The following is a 16,065-nucleotide window of genomic DNA, read 5'->3' as shown; positions in this document are numbered from 1 at the left end:
CACATGATGATGGTCTTGTCTCGGGACACGGACAGAATCATATCGGGGAAACTAGGAGTGGTGGCGATCTTGGTGACCCAGCCAACATTTCACTATTTATCAAAAGTTTTACGGTTGTATTGAATTGCTTAGATTCTTTGGAAATGTTCTATTTGTTTTGAAATGATTTGAAAAAACATTTTTAAAAAGGGATATTTACTCTTACGCTGACATATGGAGCTGGCGGGGGCGATCGGTTGGTAGACGGAAGGTATTTATGTGGGACGCTCCCTGGCGCGGGTCACGTACTGCCACCACAGGGGAGGGAGGTCGCCCTCCTTGCGGGCCGGCGGGAGGGCCTCGGTCCTGGGGCCACCGGCTGGCGTCTCGGCCTCCAGCTGGGCCACCTCTCTGTCCCAGCTCTGCTCTCTCAGTTTCTTCCACCACTCCCTCTTGGCAAAGTAGTCCGGGTACATGGCCTTCTCCGAGGGGTGCCAGTGGTCCAGCGTCCACTCGGGGACCATGTAGCACTCGTACCTCTCGTAGGAGGTTCCTCCGGGAGAATCAGGGAAGATGTAGGGCTGGGGGTGCTGCTTGGCCCAGAACTCTTCCTCCCCGGCCTTCAGCATCAAGGTGGCTTTTACCATGTCCTTCTCGTTCTTGTTCTCGTCGAAGCGAGCCCGCAGCGTGCAGGCGTAGAAGCGGTACTTGTCCCTAAATATGCACCATGATTCCAGGTGCCGCAGTGATTTCTTGTACAGTCTCAACACCTTCTGCTGGTGAGTGAGATATGCAGAGGCCATTTATTTTCCTACTGTCCCCTTGTCAGCTTCTCGCCGAGCGAGAACCTGAGTAGAACACTATTATTTAGGCGCCCAAGTGAGCGTGTGTGAATCGAGGGACTCCCAATTAGATTGTTGCGATGTGCAAGGACGGGTATCATTTATTCTCCCACCTGTGAGAGATATATTCAGCTATTCTGGCCATGATGCAAATGTCTATATTTGGGCACTGCAGTGATGGACGTTCATAGGATTTGAAGACGTCATAATGTCGTATTGTGACGTCACATATCTTGCTAGTCGGTTGAGTGTCTAAACAGAAGAACTGATGGAAGTAACGCCCAAGGAAATTACGTTGAAGCTTTACAAATCTGTTTACATTCCCCGTGCGTGAAACGAGTGTTGTGATTGGTCGAAAAGGACAATTTCCGGGGGCAGTATATATGACAGAAGTCTCTCCTTTAATAATTTTTTGAGCGGTGCTAACCGCTCCTACGTCTGGCTTTCTGTGTCCCTATGTCCGTAGTACGAGACTAATGTCACACGAGACTAACGTCATAGAAAGTGTGCAGAGACCGACATCACCACAGTTGATGTCAAGGACAGAACAAGAGAGACATCTGTCATGTTTGATACCACGCGATGTGAGCACTTATAATTTAGGTCGGAGATTAGAAAAGGAAGGGAACAATGCATGGATGTATCTGCATACATCCATATTAGGTCACAGCAAAGGAAGATGACCATATTTGGTTTAGAGAATGTCCTGTGTCATATGATGTTATGGATGGTAGTGGAGGAGGTCCATATATTTGCAAACAAGTGTTCATTATACCTTCTTAATTCACACAACGTGTAGAAGAGAAATAAACTTGTTTTTAGACTGCATTCAAAGTCCTTTGAAAATATAATACACCAAACCTCACAAAGATGGCCGAGCAGATGATGTTAAGGGGCACCCTAAAGGGCCACAATGGCTGGGTCACCCAGATCGCCACCACTCCTAGTTTCCCCGATATGATTCTGTCCGCGTCCCGAGACAAGACCATTATCATGTGGAAGCTGACCCGCGACGAGAACAACTATGGCGTCCCCCAGCGGGCCCTGCGGGGTCACAGTCACTTTGTGAGCGATGTGGTCATCTCCTCGGACGGACAGCACGCCCTGTCAGGGTCATGGGACTGCACCCTTCGCCTTTGGGACCTCACCACCGGCACCACTCGCTGCCGCTTTGTCGGCCACACCAAGGACGTGCTGAGTGTGGCCTTCTCCGCAGACAACCGTCAGATCGTGTCCGGCTCCCGCGATAAGACCATCAAGCTATGGAACACCCTGGGCATCTGCAAGTACACCGTCCAGGACGAATGCCACGATCAGTGGGTCTCGTGCGTGCGCTTCTCCCCCAACAACAACAACCCCATCATCGTCTCCTGCGGCTGGGACCGCATGGTCAAGGTGTGGAACCTGGCCAACTGCAAGCTGAAGACCAACCACATTGGCCACAGGGGATACCTGAACGCCGTGACCGTCTCTCCCGACGGCTCCCTGTGTGCCTCCGGCGGGAAGGACGGCCAGGCCATGCTGTGGGACCTGAACGAGGGCAAACACCTGTACACGCTGGACGCGGGCGAAGAGATCAACGCCCTGTGCTTCAGCCCCAACCGCTACTGGCTCTGCGCCGCCACCGGCCCCATCGTCAAGATCTGGGACCTGGAGGCCAAGGTGGTGGTGATGGAGCTGAAGGAGGAGAAGGCCAAGCTCCCGCAGTGCATCTCCCTGGCCTGGTCCGCCGACGGGCAGACCCTGTTCTCAGGCTACACCGACAACCTGATCAGGGTGTGGCAGGTGACCGTTGGAATGCAATTATGATGTTTTCTAAAGCAGAGCTTTGAATAAAACTCAAACGTTGAAGGACCCCAGAAGTGGTATGCGTTAGGCCACTGTTTCCCAAACAGAAGAGCTTGTAGATCAGCTATTTTCATCAGTTTGCCTCCCGTGAAAATGTATAATCTCTCTTTTGGTTCTCGACCTGAAAGGTAGGCTATGACAAAACTCTTAGAATGTACACATTGGGTGCATCCCCCCATTCAGACACAAATGGACCCGTCATTTCTACACTCTTAGTTACAGACCAGTAAGTGTCCAATTGGTTCCTAACTATCAATCACTTAGCTGGAACACCCACAAGGACCCCTTGGGGTTCCCTGGGCCCCATTTTTGAGAACCACTGGAATGACCCACACAAAAATGAGAAATTAAAAAAGACCAAACTTCTGTTTGTTGTAAAAAAAGGATGACAAATTCTAATACATGCAACAACAAAAACAATCTTAACCCTTGCAGTGTGTTCGAAAGCTGCCAAAACTTTTGGTGTTAGCAGGTCAAATTTGACCAGTGATTTAACTTTAAAAATATTATGTAACTATTCCATGTCTTCCATCTCATAGCCGATCTGTTATGCATTAATATCCATGTAAACACTGTTTAAAATATGATTTATTATTTTGTGACCTTTCATCTTCCAATATATAGCAGTCAGTTTCAATTATGAAAATTTAAAAAATGTAAAATGTAAAACATCACTATGTTTCTATAATAACTTCTACTGTTCTCCATTTGTTTGTCTAATAAAATATTCAATCAATCAAACAATCAATTAAGACAATGGATAACTACAAGATGCAATTCTGAGAAATCACAAGGAATCCGCTGGGAGATGAATTCCGTCTTACCATTGATATTAGATATTGTGATGTCAAATAGAGCTTGACTAATCCTGTCATTATATTGTCCAAGATATTTGGCCATACAACCCAGATAACTTCAGACAAAAGGCTAACAAAAACAGAGTTCACTTTGCTGTAAAAGTAGTAAAAATGTACCCACATAGATTCATGTCAGGAAAGAAGGTAAAAGAGTTGTTTAAAAAGAGTAAATGATGTGCTATTACTGTTAAAATACCAAACGTGCTAAAATACAAAACAAATGATGGTCATAAAAGATTCATAATTTATAATACCATTCATATTTAGATATACCATTAATATGTGTCTTACTATAGGCTATTTTCTCTAGATTTCCTCCACCTCGCTGTGCATGAGGTGCACATGCAGGAGGTACCAGAGCCTCCACAGATTAAAGAGGAATATGAGGACGCACACCAGAAACCAGAGGATGCTGACGGGCCAACACATACAATACAAGCAATGACACGTGAAGGCGGTGATGGAAACATCTCCAGAGAGACAGAGTCTCTGGCCAGCGCCTCAATTGAACACATGAAAAAAGGACAAGCGGATGTAGAGAAATTATCCGCATTACAGCCATACTGGTGTAAAGGTCCTAACATTTAACTGTAATAGAAATCTGAAGAAAAAACATGAGCATTTATACAGAGGTTCAGACAAAACCCTTTGGTTGCACAGTCTGTGGTAAAGGATTTAATACTAACTCACACATGAAGCGACACATGAAGATTCATACAGGAGAAAAGCCATGTTGTTGCACAGTTTGCGGCAAAGGCTTTGTTCAAAGTAATACTTTGAAGCAACACATGATGATTCATACAGAGGAAAAGCCATATAGTTGTAACATTTGTGAGAAAAGCTTTAATCATACTCGAAATCTGTGTCAAAGGATTTAATCTTAATGGAAATCTAAAGCAACAACGTGAGGCTTAACAAGAAGGGAAAGCCTCAATGACACTGTTTTAAGACAACAACTTTGCTGACAGATGATAGCATCCAGAATTATCATCTATTATACTTTACTGTCTTTAATCATCCTGTTAACTGTTCATTCAGGGGGGGGGGGGTAATTAAAATGGAACCACATTGTAAATAAGCTCTCAACTTTATTGTTTCCCCCCTTTTTGATGACTCAGTTCAATTTTGTTTTTGTGAATGTATTTTCATCAATAAAAAGATTATCAAGGTTTCTTTTTTGTCATTACTACAATTTAGAATTTAGGTATAGCAGATGCTCTTAATCCAGAGCGATTTACAATAAGCAAGGTGATACATAAATACAATAAGCACGGTAATACATCAACATCAATACATCAACATCAATACATCAAATGCATAGAAATATCAATCTAGAAAAAAAATGGTACATAGGTAGACCGAGCACCTAATCAGTAAAAAGCTTTAAATAATAGATAGTGTCTGAAGAGGTGAGTCTTTTAATGGCGGAAGCTAGATAGTGAGTCTGTTGTTCTAAGTGCAGCAGGGAGTTTATTCCACAGTTTGGGGGCCAAGAGGGCAAATGATCTAGGACGAGTGGATTTTTGTCCTGGGGTTTTTAGCAAGGGTTCTGTCAGCATCCCTGTGTTGTCTGATCTGAGTGAACGGTAGGGGTTGAGGGGTTGATTACTTAAACGGGTACAAACAGCTATGCCCGACTTGCAAGGTACGCATGACTGTGCTCACAGCTAAAAGCCTACACAACAACAACAATAATAGTGGACTTATGTGTTCTAAGTTCTAAGTTAAACGTGCAGTGCACACCAAGAACCACAACAATAACCACCAGCCAGCTCACATATTATTATGAGTCATCAGAACCAAGAACTGGTGTTTTTGATGAATCTGTCTTGGTTAAAATGGAGTTTGAAGTTTACAGTTTACAGTTTAGGCATTTAGCAGACACATTTAATCCAAAGTGACTTACAATAAGCAGATAATACATCACTATAATAAACAAGATAACATGTCAGAACATGAACAAAAATATAACAAATGCATATGAATATCAATCAAAAAAAAAAACAATATAATCAGTAAAGGAAAAAGAGGGATTCTAAAAACCTAAAAAAACAAACAAATTCTAACTAGCTTCCTGAATGGTCATTGAGTGTTTCAGTGGTGCTATGTAAGTTATAATGGGTTTGTTAATGTGTGACAATTTTCATAGTTCTAACTGAAGTGGATGGCAGAGTCCATACCACAATGACAACAACGAGGAAAACCCATTGGTCTCACACAAGTTGTGTTAACAGAGACGAGATACAGCTGGGTTATAGCTTAACGATATTTAAATAAACTGTAATAAGTCACCCCCTTACTTGTCAGCAAGGGGGTGGTTCTATAGAATGTGCAATGAGACATGTATACAAATATATTTGTACACATTATGCCGTATCGGGTTGAGAAATCTGTACAGGAACTATCTGACAAAATACTGAGACCCCCCCTATATGTGCATCTGTTAACCACTTATAGTAGAGGAAAAAAACATAAAAAAGAGCCTTAGTTTTTGAGGTACCCCTACCCGGGGTAGAACAAAACGCGACATAGTTTTTTCATATCTTTAGGATGTCCCCTTCATGAAATGGATTGTCCCAAGTTTTACTTTTACTGCAAAAGTCATGAAATTGATCCATGAAGGGACTCACCACATAGGCAAAAAAACGCCTATACTGAAAGATGGAGTTCCAAGTCAAACCTTTGTCATTTTCTACCTGCAGGTTGTTTTTACCCCATACTTGCACAGAAGGTCTACATGTAGTGTCCTTACATCTCAGAACAATCAGAATGCAAAAAGATGGTTCTGTTTTGAATCTGCAGCCTTTTATATAAGGACTTTCTATAGGCGGAAATTACATTTCTAAGGAATATTCCCCTGTAAGTCTGGGGATAATCTTCTATAAGGGGTAGAACAAAACGCGACATAGTTCTTTCAAATCTTTAGGATGTCCCCTTCATGAAATGGATTGTCCCGAGTTTTACTTTTACTGCAAAAGTCATGAAATTGATCCATGAAGGGACTCACCACATAGGCAAAAAACGCCTATCCTGAAAGATGGAGTTCCAATGCAATCCTTTGTCATTTTCTACCTGCTGGTTGTTTTTACCTCATACTTGCACAGATGGTGTACAGGTAGCATCCTTACATCCCAGAAGAATCAGAATGCAAAAATTTGATTCTGTTTTGAATCTGCAGCCTTTTATATAAGGACTTTCTATAGGCGGAAATGACATTCCTAAGGAAAATCCTGGAGATAATCTTCTATAAGGGGTAGTACAAACCCTGACAGTGTTTTACTTGTCCTCTTCATGAAATGGATGGTCAGTAGTTTTACTTTTACTGTAGAAGTCATGAAATTGATCCATAAAGGCACTCACCATAAAAAAAGACAACCCTGACAGATGGAGTTCCAAGTCAATCCTTTGTCATTTTCTACCTGCTTTTTTTTTCACCTCAAAAGCAGCAAATATTGTTCTATAAGCAGTCTATGGTAGTCAGACTTAAATGCAGTATGTTGTATGTAGGCCTATATTCAGTAGAATACACTACACAATGTGTGATTATTTGGCGTGCAGTAAGCCAAAGATTCTCAGATCCTGAAGCTCATGTATGTGCTTCGCCAGCTTGTTGAAAGCTTTTTGCTTATTCTGAACATGCTGCTCGTTGCATTGCATCCAGTCAATGCGTGCCATGCTGGAAGACTCTCACACAAAGCCACCCTCAATGTATTTGTAATATCAGACATTGGGATGTATCGTTGTCTATCCCATGACCAGCATGCATGAAAATGGCAGCTATTCCAAGGAGTTGTTGACTGACATAGTAGACGAGCAACACAAGTATATCAATAGTACTGTATATAAATTAGGTCAGGGTGTGAGAACCTTTGGCTTGACAGATAGTCTACCAGAGGCTTCAGCATGTTCAACACAATATGCCCTCACTCTCTATGGCCTAAAAAAGAAAGCAAAGGGCCAGGTGTGTTCTAGTCTTGATGAGCTCCGTTGTATTCTTGCATCATGACAGACATGCCATATATGGTGCCACAATCATGTCCCCAAACCCCTTCTGTGGAATCCATTTGGGAAGGGTTGGATGCTAAAGGATACATCACTACAGCCTGTCCTGTTCAAAAAATAGCCTGCACCAAGCAGTAAGAGACCTCACCCAACTCTACTGCTATGATAAGGATTGTTGCAGTCAAAGTAGTATGTTCCTCAATGTCTCTCTGTGGGATTGTGTTGTACATAATATTGCTCCTGTCTTTAGAGTACATTGCATTGCCTGTAAACTCAAATAAACAAGAAATGACACAATCCTTTTATACCAGCTTGTGCCTTGTGGACCAGCCTTGACTGTGGATCATTGTAGTGGCCTTGTGGTTGTAATCCACTGGGAACTGAATTCCTTCTTACCATTTATATCATACCATATTTATTACCATAACATAAATAGTAAGACGGAATTCAATTAATCCATTGACAAGCCATTGACCAATAGATACACAGCCGATTACGTCACGAAATCTCCTGACAAAATTATGTCAGAATTTGGGAGATCCCAGCTTTGTATCCATTGACCAGCTTTGCAAATTGGTCAGTCCCCCTCACACTCAAAATATTGAAAAAGAAATAAACGAAATAAATTAAAATGAGAAAAAGCTGCTGTTTGATTATTTGGCATGCAGTAAGAATGGCACACATATACCTGAGAACCATCCGTAGATTCTATGACTATGAAGTGTGTAGAGACATGGTATAAAATTGTAATCCCACTACATTTTGTTGTATTTGAGGCAGTATAGAGGAAAAAAGAGGAAAAAAATAGAGGGAAAAAAAACTCCTGATTCACAATACAAGCATATTCTGACATATTCTTCTGGTTTCTTTTGTTTGTTGGTGTATTCCCTATTGACAATCTGAATGGAGCTCGTTAATTTGTATTGATAATGGGCTTTTATCAAGCCCACTGTTGAGCGCTTTATAATATTTTGTGGGAAGATGTGAGATGACAAATTCTGAACAGAACTGGTATCTTTTTTAATTGGCCAGTTGTTGTGACTGTGAGTGGGGGGCTCTCTCTATTTCGATATGTCGCCACTCCGACAGTGACTTCTTATTGTCGGAGTGGCAACACGTCCATAGAGGTTAGGGTTAGGGTAAGAGATAGGGTTAGTGTCTGTCGGAAAGGAGACATGTCGGAATGAAGATGAGAATTGACAAAAGTAAAAAATATTATCATTTAATATCTTTTAAAAATCATTCATTAGTGTGCAGTAAGTGTTAAATGGCTATATATTATGAATAGTACTGTAACAATGTATTGATCGCCTCTTGTCTTGATTATTTAAACATGATGTCATGGCCCGCTATGCTTAATAACAAGCTTGATAAGCCCAACGCTTATTGATACCGGGATATCAAGTTTGTAGTAGGCCCTTGTTTCCAGCTCCTTCCCTACCAGTAAGTAGAAATGGTGTATGATTAACGTGTGGGGATATTTCTGCACTTTCTTGGTAAATCACTTTTTTGCATTCTGATTGTTTTGGGATGTAGGGACACTACCTGTAGACCATCTGTGCAAGTATGAGGTAAAAATAACCAGCAATAGAAAATTACAAAGGATTGACTTGGAACTCCATCTTTCAGGGTAGGCGTTTTTTGCCTATGTGGTCCCTTCATGGATCATTTTCATGACTTTTGCAGTAAAAGCAAAACTGCTGACCATCCATTTCATGAAGAGGACTAGTAAAAGTTATGAAAAAACATTGTCATGGTTTGTACTACCCCTTATAGAAGGATTACAGGGAAATTCTCCTTAGGAATGTCATTTCCGCCTATAGAAAGTCCTTATATAAAAGGCTGCAGATTCAAAACAGAACCGAATTTTTGCAGTCTGATTGTTTTGGGATGTAGGGACACTACCTGTAGACCATCTGTGCAAGTATGAGGTAAAAACAACCAGCAGGTACAAAATGACAAAGGTTTGACTTGGAACTCCATCTTTCAGGATAGGCGTTTTTTTGCTTATGTGGTTAGTCCTTTCATGGATCAATTTCATGACTTTAGCATTAAAAGCAAAACTCGGGACAATCCATTTCATGAAAGGGACATCCTAAAGATATGAAAAAACTATGTCGCATTTTGTTCTACCCCGGGTAGGGGTATGGTCAACTTCTGGCCTATTTTTTCCTCCACTATTAAGTTCTGTATACTTTTTGCAACACTATCTCCTAATTGAGGGTCACACGGCACCAGAGCAGGCCGGGAGGGGGACAGATACAGTATATGTAATAGAGCTCAGAAGTACCATGTGTGCTCTGCTTGGCTTATTACAATTGATGGGTTTACACAGCTCTCACTACAGTTTGGCTCTCACTAAAATGTCTACAACATACCCCAGTGTGGATGATAGCTGTGACCAAATGTCATACATCCCGGCAATTTTAACCCATATGTGTTGGGTTATATTTATATGCCCTTGACTGGAGAGGTACTGGGTTGTCATATTTAGACACTTATCACACATGTTTAATATTAATGCACAGCCCCCTGTAACTGCTATTTCTGGGGATCTGCCCAGATAAATGATTTATAATAAAACTATTCATTGTGGCATTGCCTTTCTAACACTGCTGGGGTCACCAGGTGGCCGGATTTATGTTTCCTTGTGGCACCAAAAACAAGAACAAATTGAAAATGTGAAATTCATGGTAGGGCCCTTTTAAGTAGACCTAAGTAGTCACTAATAACACATCATATTAATATAATCATAATCATTATATCATACATTATAACTTTTAATAATGTTATAATGTATTATAAGTGCAGGTCATAGTGCATTATAACCTCAGTGGAACAGCACATTATGACCTCCTTAACTTAGCTACTTATAGCTATTATATATGTGTCTTTATTATATAAGTTATTAAGCATAATTATGAACACATTTTAAGAAACAGTATAAGTGGGTGGATCATTCAATGTCTGTATTGTGAGCTTTGACCATTGCTTGCCTCCTCTTTTTACCATGACCATGTAAAGTGTTGTTCTTCCTCTGTCCAGCTGTGCACATCAGCTATGTGGTGTTTCACTGAAAGACATTTACATTTCAAGTCCTCTGTAGAGACATTTCCATATGTGTGAAAGGGATGTGTGAAACCCAGTGAATCAAATGATGGGGTGGTGGAGCTCTGCATAATTAGCACTGAGATGACCCTGTCTGCATCTCAGTGCACCATGTGCATACATAAATGTTTGTCTGTAATCCATCTTGTCTACCTTCACCATACTGACACATGCTACACCTGATATGCACTAGCCTACACAACTTTTATACATACAATCACAACCAGGAACAATCTACCAATTTCACTACTTTATTTTGGACAATGTAGCCGTTAAGAAAATAAATTTCAGCAGCCAGTCTATGTCATCAGTCTTCTATGATGTATTTGGTATATGATAGTATACTTAAAAAAAGGAAAGAGGAAATGTAATACATAATGTTAATACATTGAAGAATAGTTACATTACTCATCCCATTCACAACAACATACAATTATGACCTAATACACGAAGCCAAACATGAATCTGTCTTAATTGGGGTCAAACCACATACATTGTGGGATCTTCTTTATTTCCGAATAGAAGGAATTGAATTAAACATGAAACATAAGGTTTACCTTTATTACATTTTTCAGGTAAATGATGTGTTAGATGAAATATAGAGAACCCTATTACACTATTGATACAGGTTTTAAACAATCAGCATTTGATGTATTTAACAAATTAACTGGTGGCCGTTCAAACTGAATGAATGGCTGGACAGGACAACATATATGTTATTTTTACAACGTTATAGACGACTAGATTGTCCCCTGTTGAATGAAGGAGGACAAAACCAAATGACATTTACACACCAATTTCAGTTCAGAATTTTAGCTGAATGATAGACAATGTTCTGTTTACTATTATGTGTTTAAAGTGTGACTTCATGTCATGTAAACTGTCTCAGGCTTTATAGATGTGTGATGTCTCCTGAAATGGAACAACAAATCACACATACCGTACTGCAACAATGTTTACAACCTCCACCTTATATAATATTGAAATGTAATATGTTGAGGTATTGCAGGCTGTTGGAGGCACAGCTGCGCTGTTGACTCCTTTTATTTTACATCCATGTCTTGGGAATGCAAATGTGATATTTATATAGAACTCAGTGATGTAGCTGTTAATAGCATCAGCCAGTAGCAGTAGAATCATTTAGAGAAGCTGAATGTAACATACACCAACCAGACCATGTCAGTAATTTCACCAGTGTAAGACTGATTCATTGTTGGGTGGGTGTGAGGCTTTGTTGTGCATTAGGATGGTGTCTCATTGTCATTAAAGGTCAGTCATTGTCATTGTTTCATCTAGCGCAGATGAGATAAGATGAAGATTGTGTCTATAATATTGGGCCATGAGAAATGTCTCCTATATCATTTAAATCCTTGAGTCTATCCTCAGCTTTACCATCAACTGCAGTTAAAATGACTGAAAACAAATCTGCTTCATGCAAATAGTAAGCCTCCTATTTCACCATTGTTTACTCTGATTCATTGTTAGGGGGTTATTACACCTTATAATTGATGTGTCTATAGCTTTGCTATGTATTCAGTCAGCACATACACATAGTAATTGAAGGTGTGATTTACATAGTTTTGTCTATATGGAACAGTGGTGTGTGTCATTTACAATTGTTTGCCTCCCAAGGTTTACCATTGAGATGCAATTCAGTCAGTAAGTACTATAGAAACTTGCGACGAATGATAGATCACCATTGTATTGCAGTACCACTCATTACAATAATGGCCCCAACGTGCGTACCAAAAGGTCATCTGTTTAAATTGCACTGATTGTGCTTGTTTACAAGTGTGTACAATGTCTGTATGGATAAAGTGAGTGACATACTGTTCTGAACTTTTGTATGGTAGTTAAAAAATACCCTTTTGAATAAAAAGGTGGGTAAAATATGAGACATTGCTGTTTTGTTCCCTGGCTTTGAAGGTGTGCAGCAATGTTTGTTTCTATTTTAGATGTGTTAAGGACACTGTATTGTAAAGGCCTGTACTAAGGGCCAGTTCACACCAATGCAACTATTTCAAGGTAAAGTAATATACTTTCATGCTACTCCTAATATCAATATCAATATCTCTCTCTCTCTCTCTCTCTCTCTCTCTCGCTCTCTCTCTCTCTCTCTCTCTCTCTCTCTCTCAAACATGTAAACATTGAATATTGACAATTTGGGAGGAATTGAGCAACGCTTCTCTGCCGGGTAATTTTTTTTTATAGAGACTGTAACAATTAAATAAAATGGTAATACTTAATGTTAAATGTGTATAAAAAGGAGGATATCATAAAGCCTTGTTCCTATAAAAAATATGTGTACTTTTTACACATTTAAACTTGAAACCTTATCACAATGGAAGGGTTATTTACTACCAAAACCTCCACAGGCTGTCCGTGAGTGAGTCAGTCAGTCAGTCAGTCAGTCACACGTCACACTCTTGCCCTGCTCATATCTCCGCAACCGTTGCCCCGATCCATGCCAAATTTTGCACACACACTCCTTACCTGCCAAACTACAACCTCCAAGGACCCCCGGAGCTCCAGGGACCCCCAGGTCCCTGGGGGACCCCCAGATGTAAAAAATGACCAAATGTGCTAAACTGACCAAATGACCACCCCAACGGGGCTGCTCACGGGGAATTCCCGGGGACCACCGACTCCTGGTGCTCCAGAACGGATGCAAAAGTGGTGGCGCCCCCAGTGGAGGACCCCCTACACTGCAGCTCACATAAAATGCTGTAACTCCGGCTAGGAGCGACCGGGACAGCCGGGGCCGGTACCTATTCGTCCGCCTTGGCGGCGCGGAGACCCCACCCCTCATTTCTCACATGGCCCTCTTCTAGCGCCATCATGAGGCCGATTCTTGCAAAACACATTTTTGGACACTGTGCTCCTACAGATTTTGCCCTAAAATCACGAAAATCACTACACAGTATGTCTACACTCATGTCATCAACATGGATCAGGAAGATTTTGGCAAAACACATTTTTGCCCTATTTGTGGAGATAAGTGACCTACGGTCGCTTATCTCCCGATTAGGGAGTCTTACTGGTATATCAAGTGTATGTATGTATGTATGTATGCATGTATGTATGTATTAGGGTTGCAACGGTATGAGATTTTTAACACCGAAAACCGTGTCTGTGTCAACACCGCGTTTATCAGTAACACCGTTTCAACTACCATTGCGTGTCTTAGCACTCAGTAGCCCCATATAGAACCTCACCCGTCGCTGCGTCCTGTTGTGCTGCGTCCTGTTGTGCTCCGGAGCACAACAGGACGCAGCGACGGGTGAGGTTCTATATGGGGCTAAGCACTCAGTAGCAGCCAATGCTACCTCAAGCTACAACAACAACCATCCGACCATATTAAAAATTCGGCTTTGTAAAAAAGCAACAACACTGTTAAGGCCCTCTTACATCTAACAACTTTGAAAAGCTTTCTCAGTCTAATAAAGTCGAGGCGTGCTCCCGTGATTCCGTCGTTATTCAATCGTTAAATGTGAGGTAGTGTTCCGACTCGATTAAAAATTCAGCTTTGTAAAAAAGCAACAACACTGTTAGTGTTACAACAGCCCTGCGTTTTCTTGTTTGTCTAATCGTTGTTTTTCTGCCTACTGCGCGCTGTGACATTATAAAGCCACAACTTGTCTCCGAACGTGCCCTGCGAGTGGGGAGACGAGACATCATGCAGTCTGATGAGCTGTGCCTCGCCGATCCGTTGATTCTGGATCTGTTCTAATCTCGACACTCGCACACAAGGAACGGCTCCCGGCCTCCCGCGATTGAGAACCGAATCCCATCGTTCATTTAAAAGAGCTGTTCAAAAGAGCGGAATCGTTGGCGAACGTCACATCTCTACTGTCTGCGCTCCTCGGGGCAGAGAAGAGCAGCGGCTGAGTTTTCTTTTTATTTAACGGTGTTATCGGTGTGCAAGTAAAGTACTCGGTGTTGTGCTCGCTCACCGGTAACACCGGTAACACCGAGTACCGCTGCAACCCTAGTATGTATGTATGTATGTGTATGTATGTACGCATGTATGTATTTATTCATTCATGCATTCATTCATTCGAGTGGAGGCCAGCTAACCAACCTGTTTGTGCCAGTTTTTGCCTATTCTTGGCCTATCCCACCCCCCACTCTGATTGGTCCATTGGACCCATCAGCAGCTCTGCATTGTTTGACAACACTTAAATGTAAGTTGGTGAGAGCTGATCTTCTCTCTTCAGGACTAGGTGAAGTAGAGAGGCGTCTAGTTTTTGCTCTGATAATTGTACTGGATTGAGGATTTGGATTAGAGTAAGAGATTTTGGACCAGCAGTGAGGTTGCAGTCAACCATATAGCTAACTACATGGCTTTACTCCAAACTGCTTCAGCTGCTGCTGAAGAGATGATTGGGATCTTTGGAAGAATTATAACTGAGTACGAGGACCAAGCTTTCGCTTTCAAGCAAGAGATTGACCGCCACGGCAGACACCTGGATATTGTTTTACAACCAGACGCTGAATTCCACAGAGCAGGTTGGTAAATTCACAAAATCCCTACTAAAACACATAATACACATTTGATTATAGAGTTGTGATTCAAGACAGTGTTTTTTTTAGCCAACTTTGGATTTAATTTGGTTAGACTCAACCCGTTAGAGTGCCTACTTGTTGAGTGTAAATAAAATCAATTTTCTGTAACTACAACTTTTAGAAGAGATATAGGAGGTCAAACATACCGAGCTGACCTTTGTGAGATGTGACGTAGTTTAGTTTGAATAGATAATAGATAACACATAGATTTAGGTAAATTGCACCAAACACATTTGTGTCAATTACTTTTTTTCCAAGTCCCACTCCCCATCAATAGATAATAACTTGTATAAATTGGTTTGAATATGGCTTTGTTTAAACACATCGCCACAGTATTGTTTAAAGTTGTGGCACATACTTGTTGTTTATAGGTTTAATTACAATTTGCTGAACCTACAACGATAGAATAACTGAGGTAAAACAAGTTGAAACGACTGTTGTGACTATGGGTGTGGGGTATATTTGGATACATTACTCCCATGACCTTTATTAGTTTTAATTGTCTCCAAGTTCCACAAATTAGAATGGTTGCAGCTGGTTGTGATGGATTGCAGTATGGCACTGGTAACTGTCACCCATAGTTTTTTTGATAAACTATACCAAATGCTATGTCTTTGTGATCATACACTCATAAAAAACAAATTCATTCTAACAGACAGTATTGTCAAGCCAATGTAAAGTATCATGGCTTACTCATGTGTCATCTTTTGTCTTCTACCTAGCTGTGCATGAGGTACACACGCATGAGGTACCGGAGGCTCCACATATTAAAGAGGAACAGGAGGACGCACACCAAAGACCAGAGGGTGCTGATTGGTCAGCACAGACGTTACTAGCAGTGAAAAGGGAAGATGAGCCTCCCC

General features: G+C 41.2%; 2 protein-coding genes across 2 annotated transcripts; one reads left to right on the top strand and one right to left on the bottom strand.

The window, feature by feature from the left end:
• Nucleotides 1-254: 254 nt before the first annotated feature.
• LOC308293344 (NADH dehydrogenase [ubiquinone] 1 beta subcomplex subunit 9-like) lies at nucleotides 255-782 on the bottom strand (the record flags this gene model as incomplete). The annotated part of the gene is made up of 1 exon (XM_080735812.1): nucleotides 255-782. One exon carries the CDS (start codon nucleotides 780-782, stop codon nucleotides 255-257), a length of 528 nt encoding a protein of 175 aa, XP_080591938.1.
• A 909-nt stretch (nucleotides 783-1,691) lies between these two features.
• LOC308285920 (small ribosomal subunit protein RACK1-like) lies at nucleotides 1,692-2,630 on the top strand (the record flags this gene model as incomplete). Its single annotated transcript, XM_080726839.1, has 1 exon — nucleotides 1,692-2,630. One exon carries the CDS (start codon nucleotides 1,692-1,694, stop codon nucleotides 2,628-2,630), a length of 939 nt encoding a protein of 312 aa, XP_080582965.1.
• Between the last annotated feature and the right edge of the window lie 13,435 nt (nucleotides 2,631-16,065).

The sequence above is a fragment of the Nannobrachium achirus genome, assembly GCF_963921795.1.
Source record: "Nannobrachium achirus genome assembly, chromosome: 1".
Classification (NCBI taxonomy): domain Eukaryota; kingdom Metazoa; phylum Chordata; class Actinopteri; order Myctophiformes; family Myctophidae; genus Nannobrachium; species Nannobrachium achirus.
This window is presented reverse-complemented; position numbering and strand designations above follow the sequence as displayed.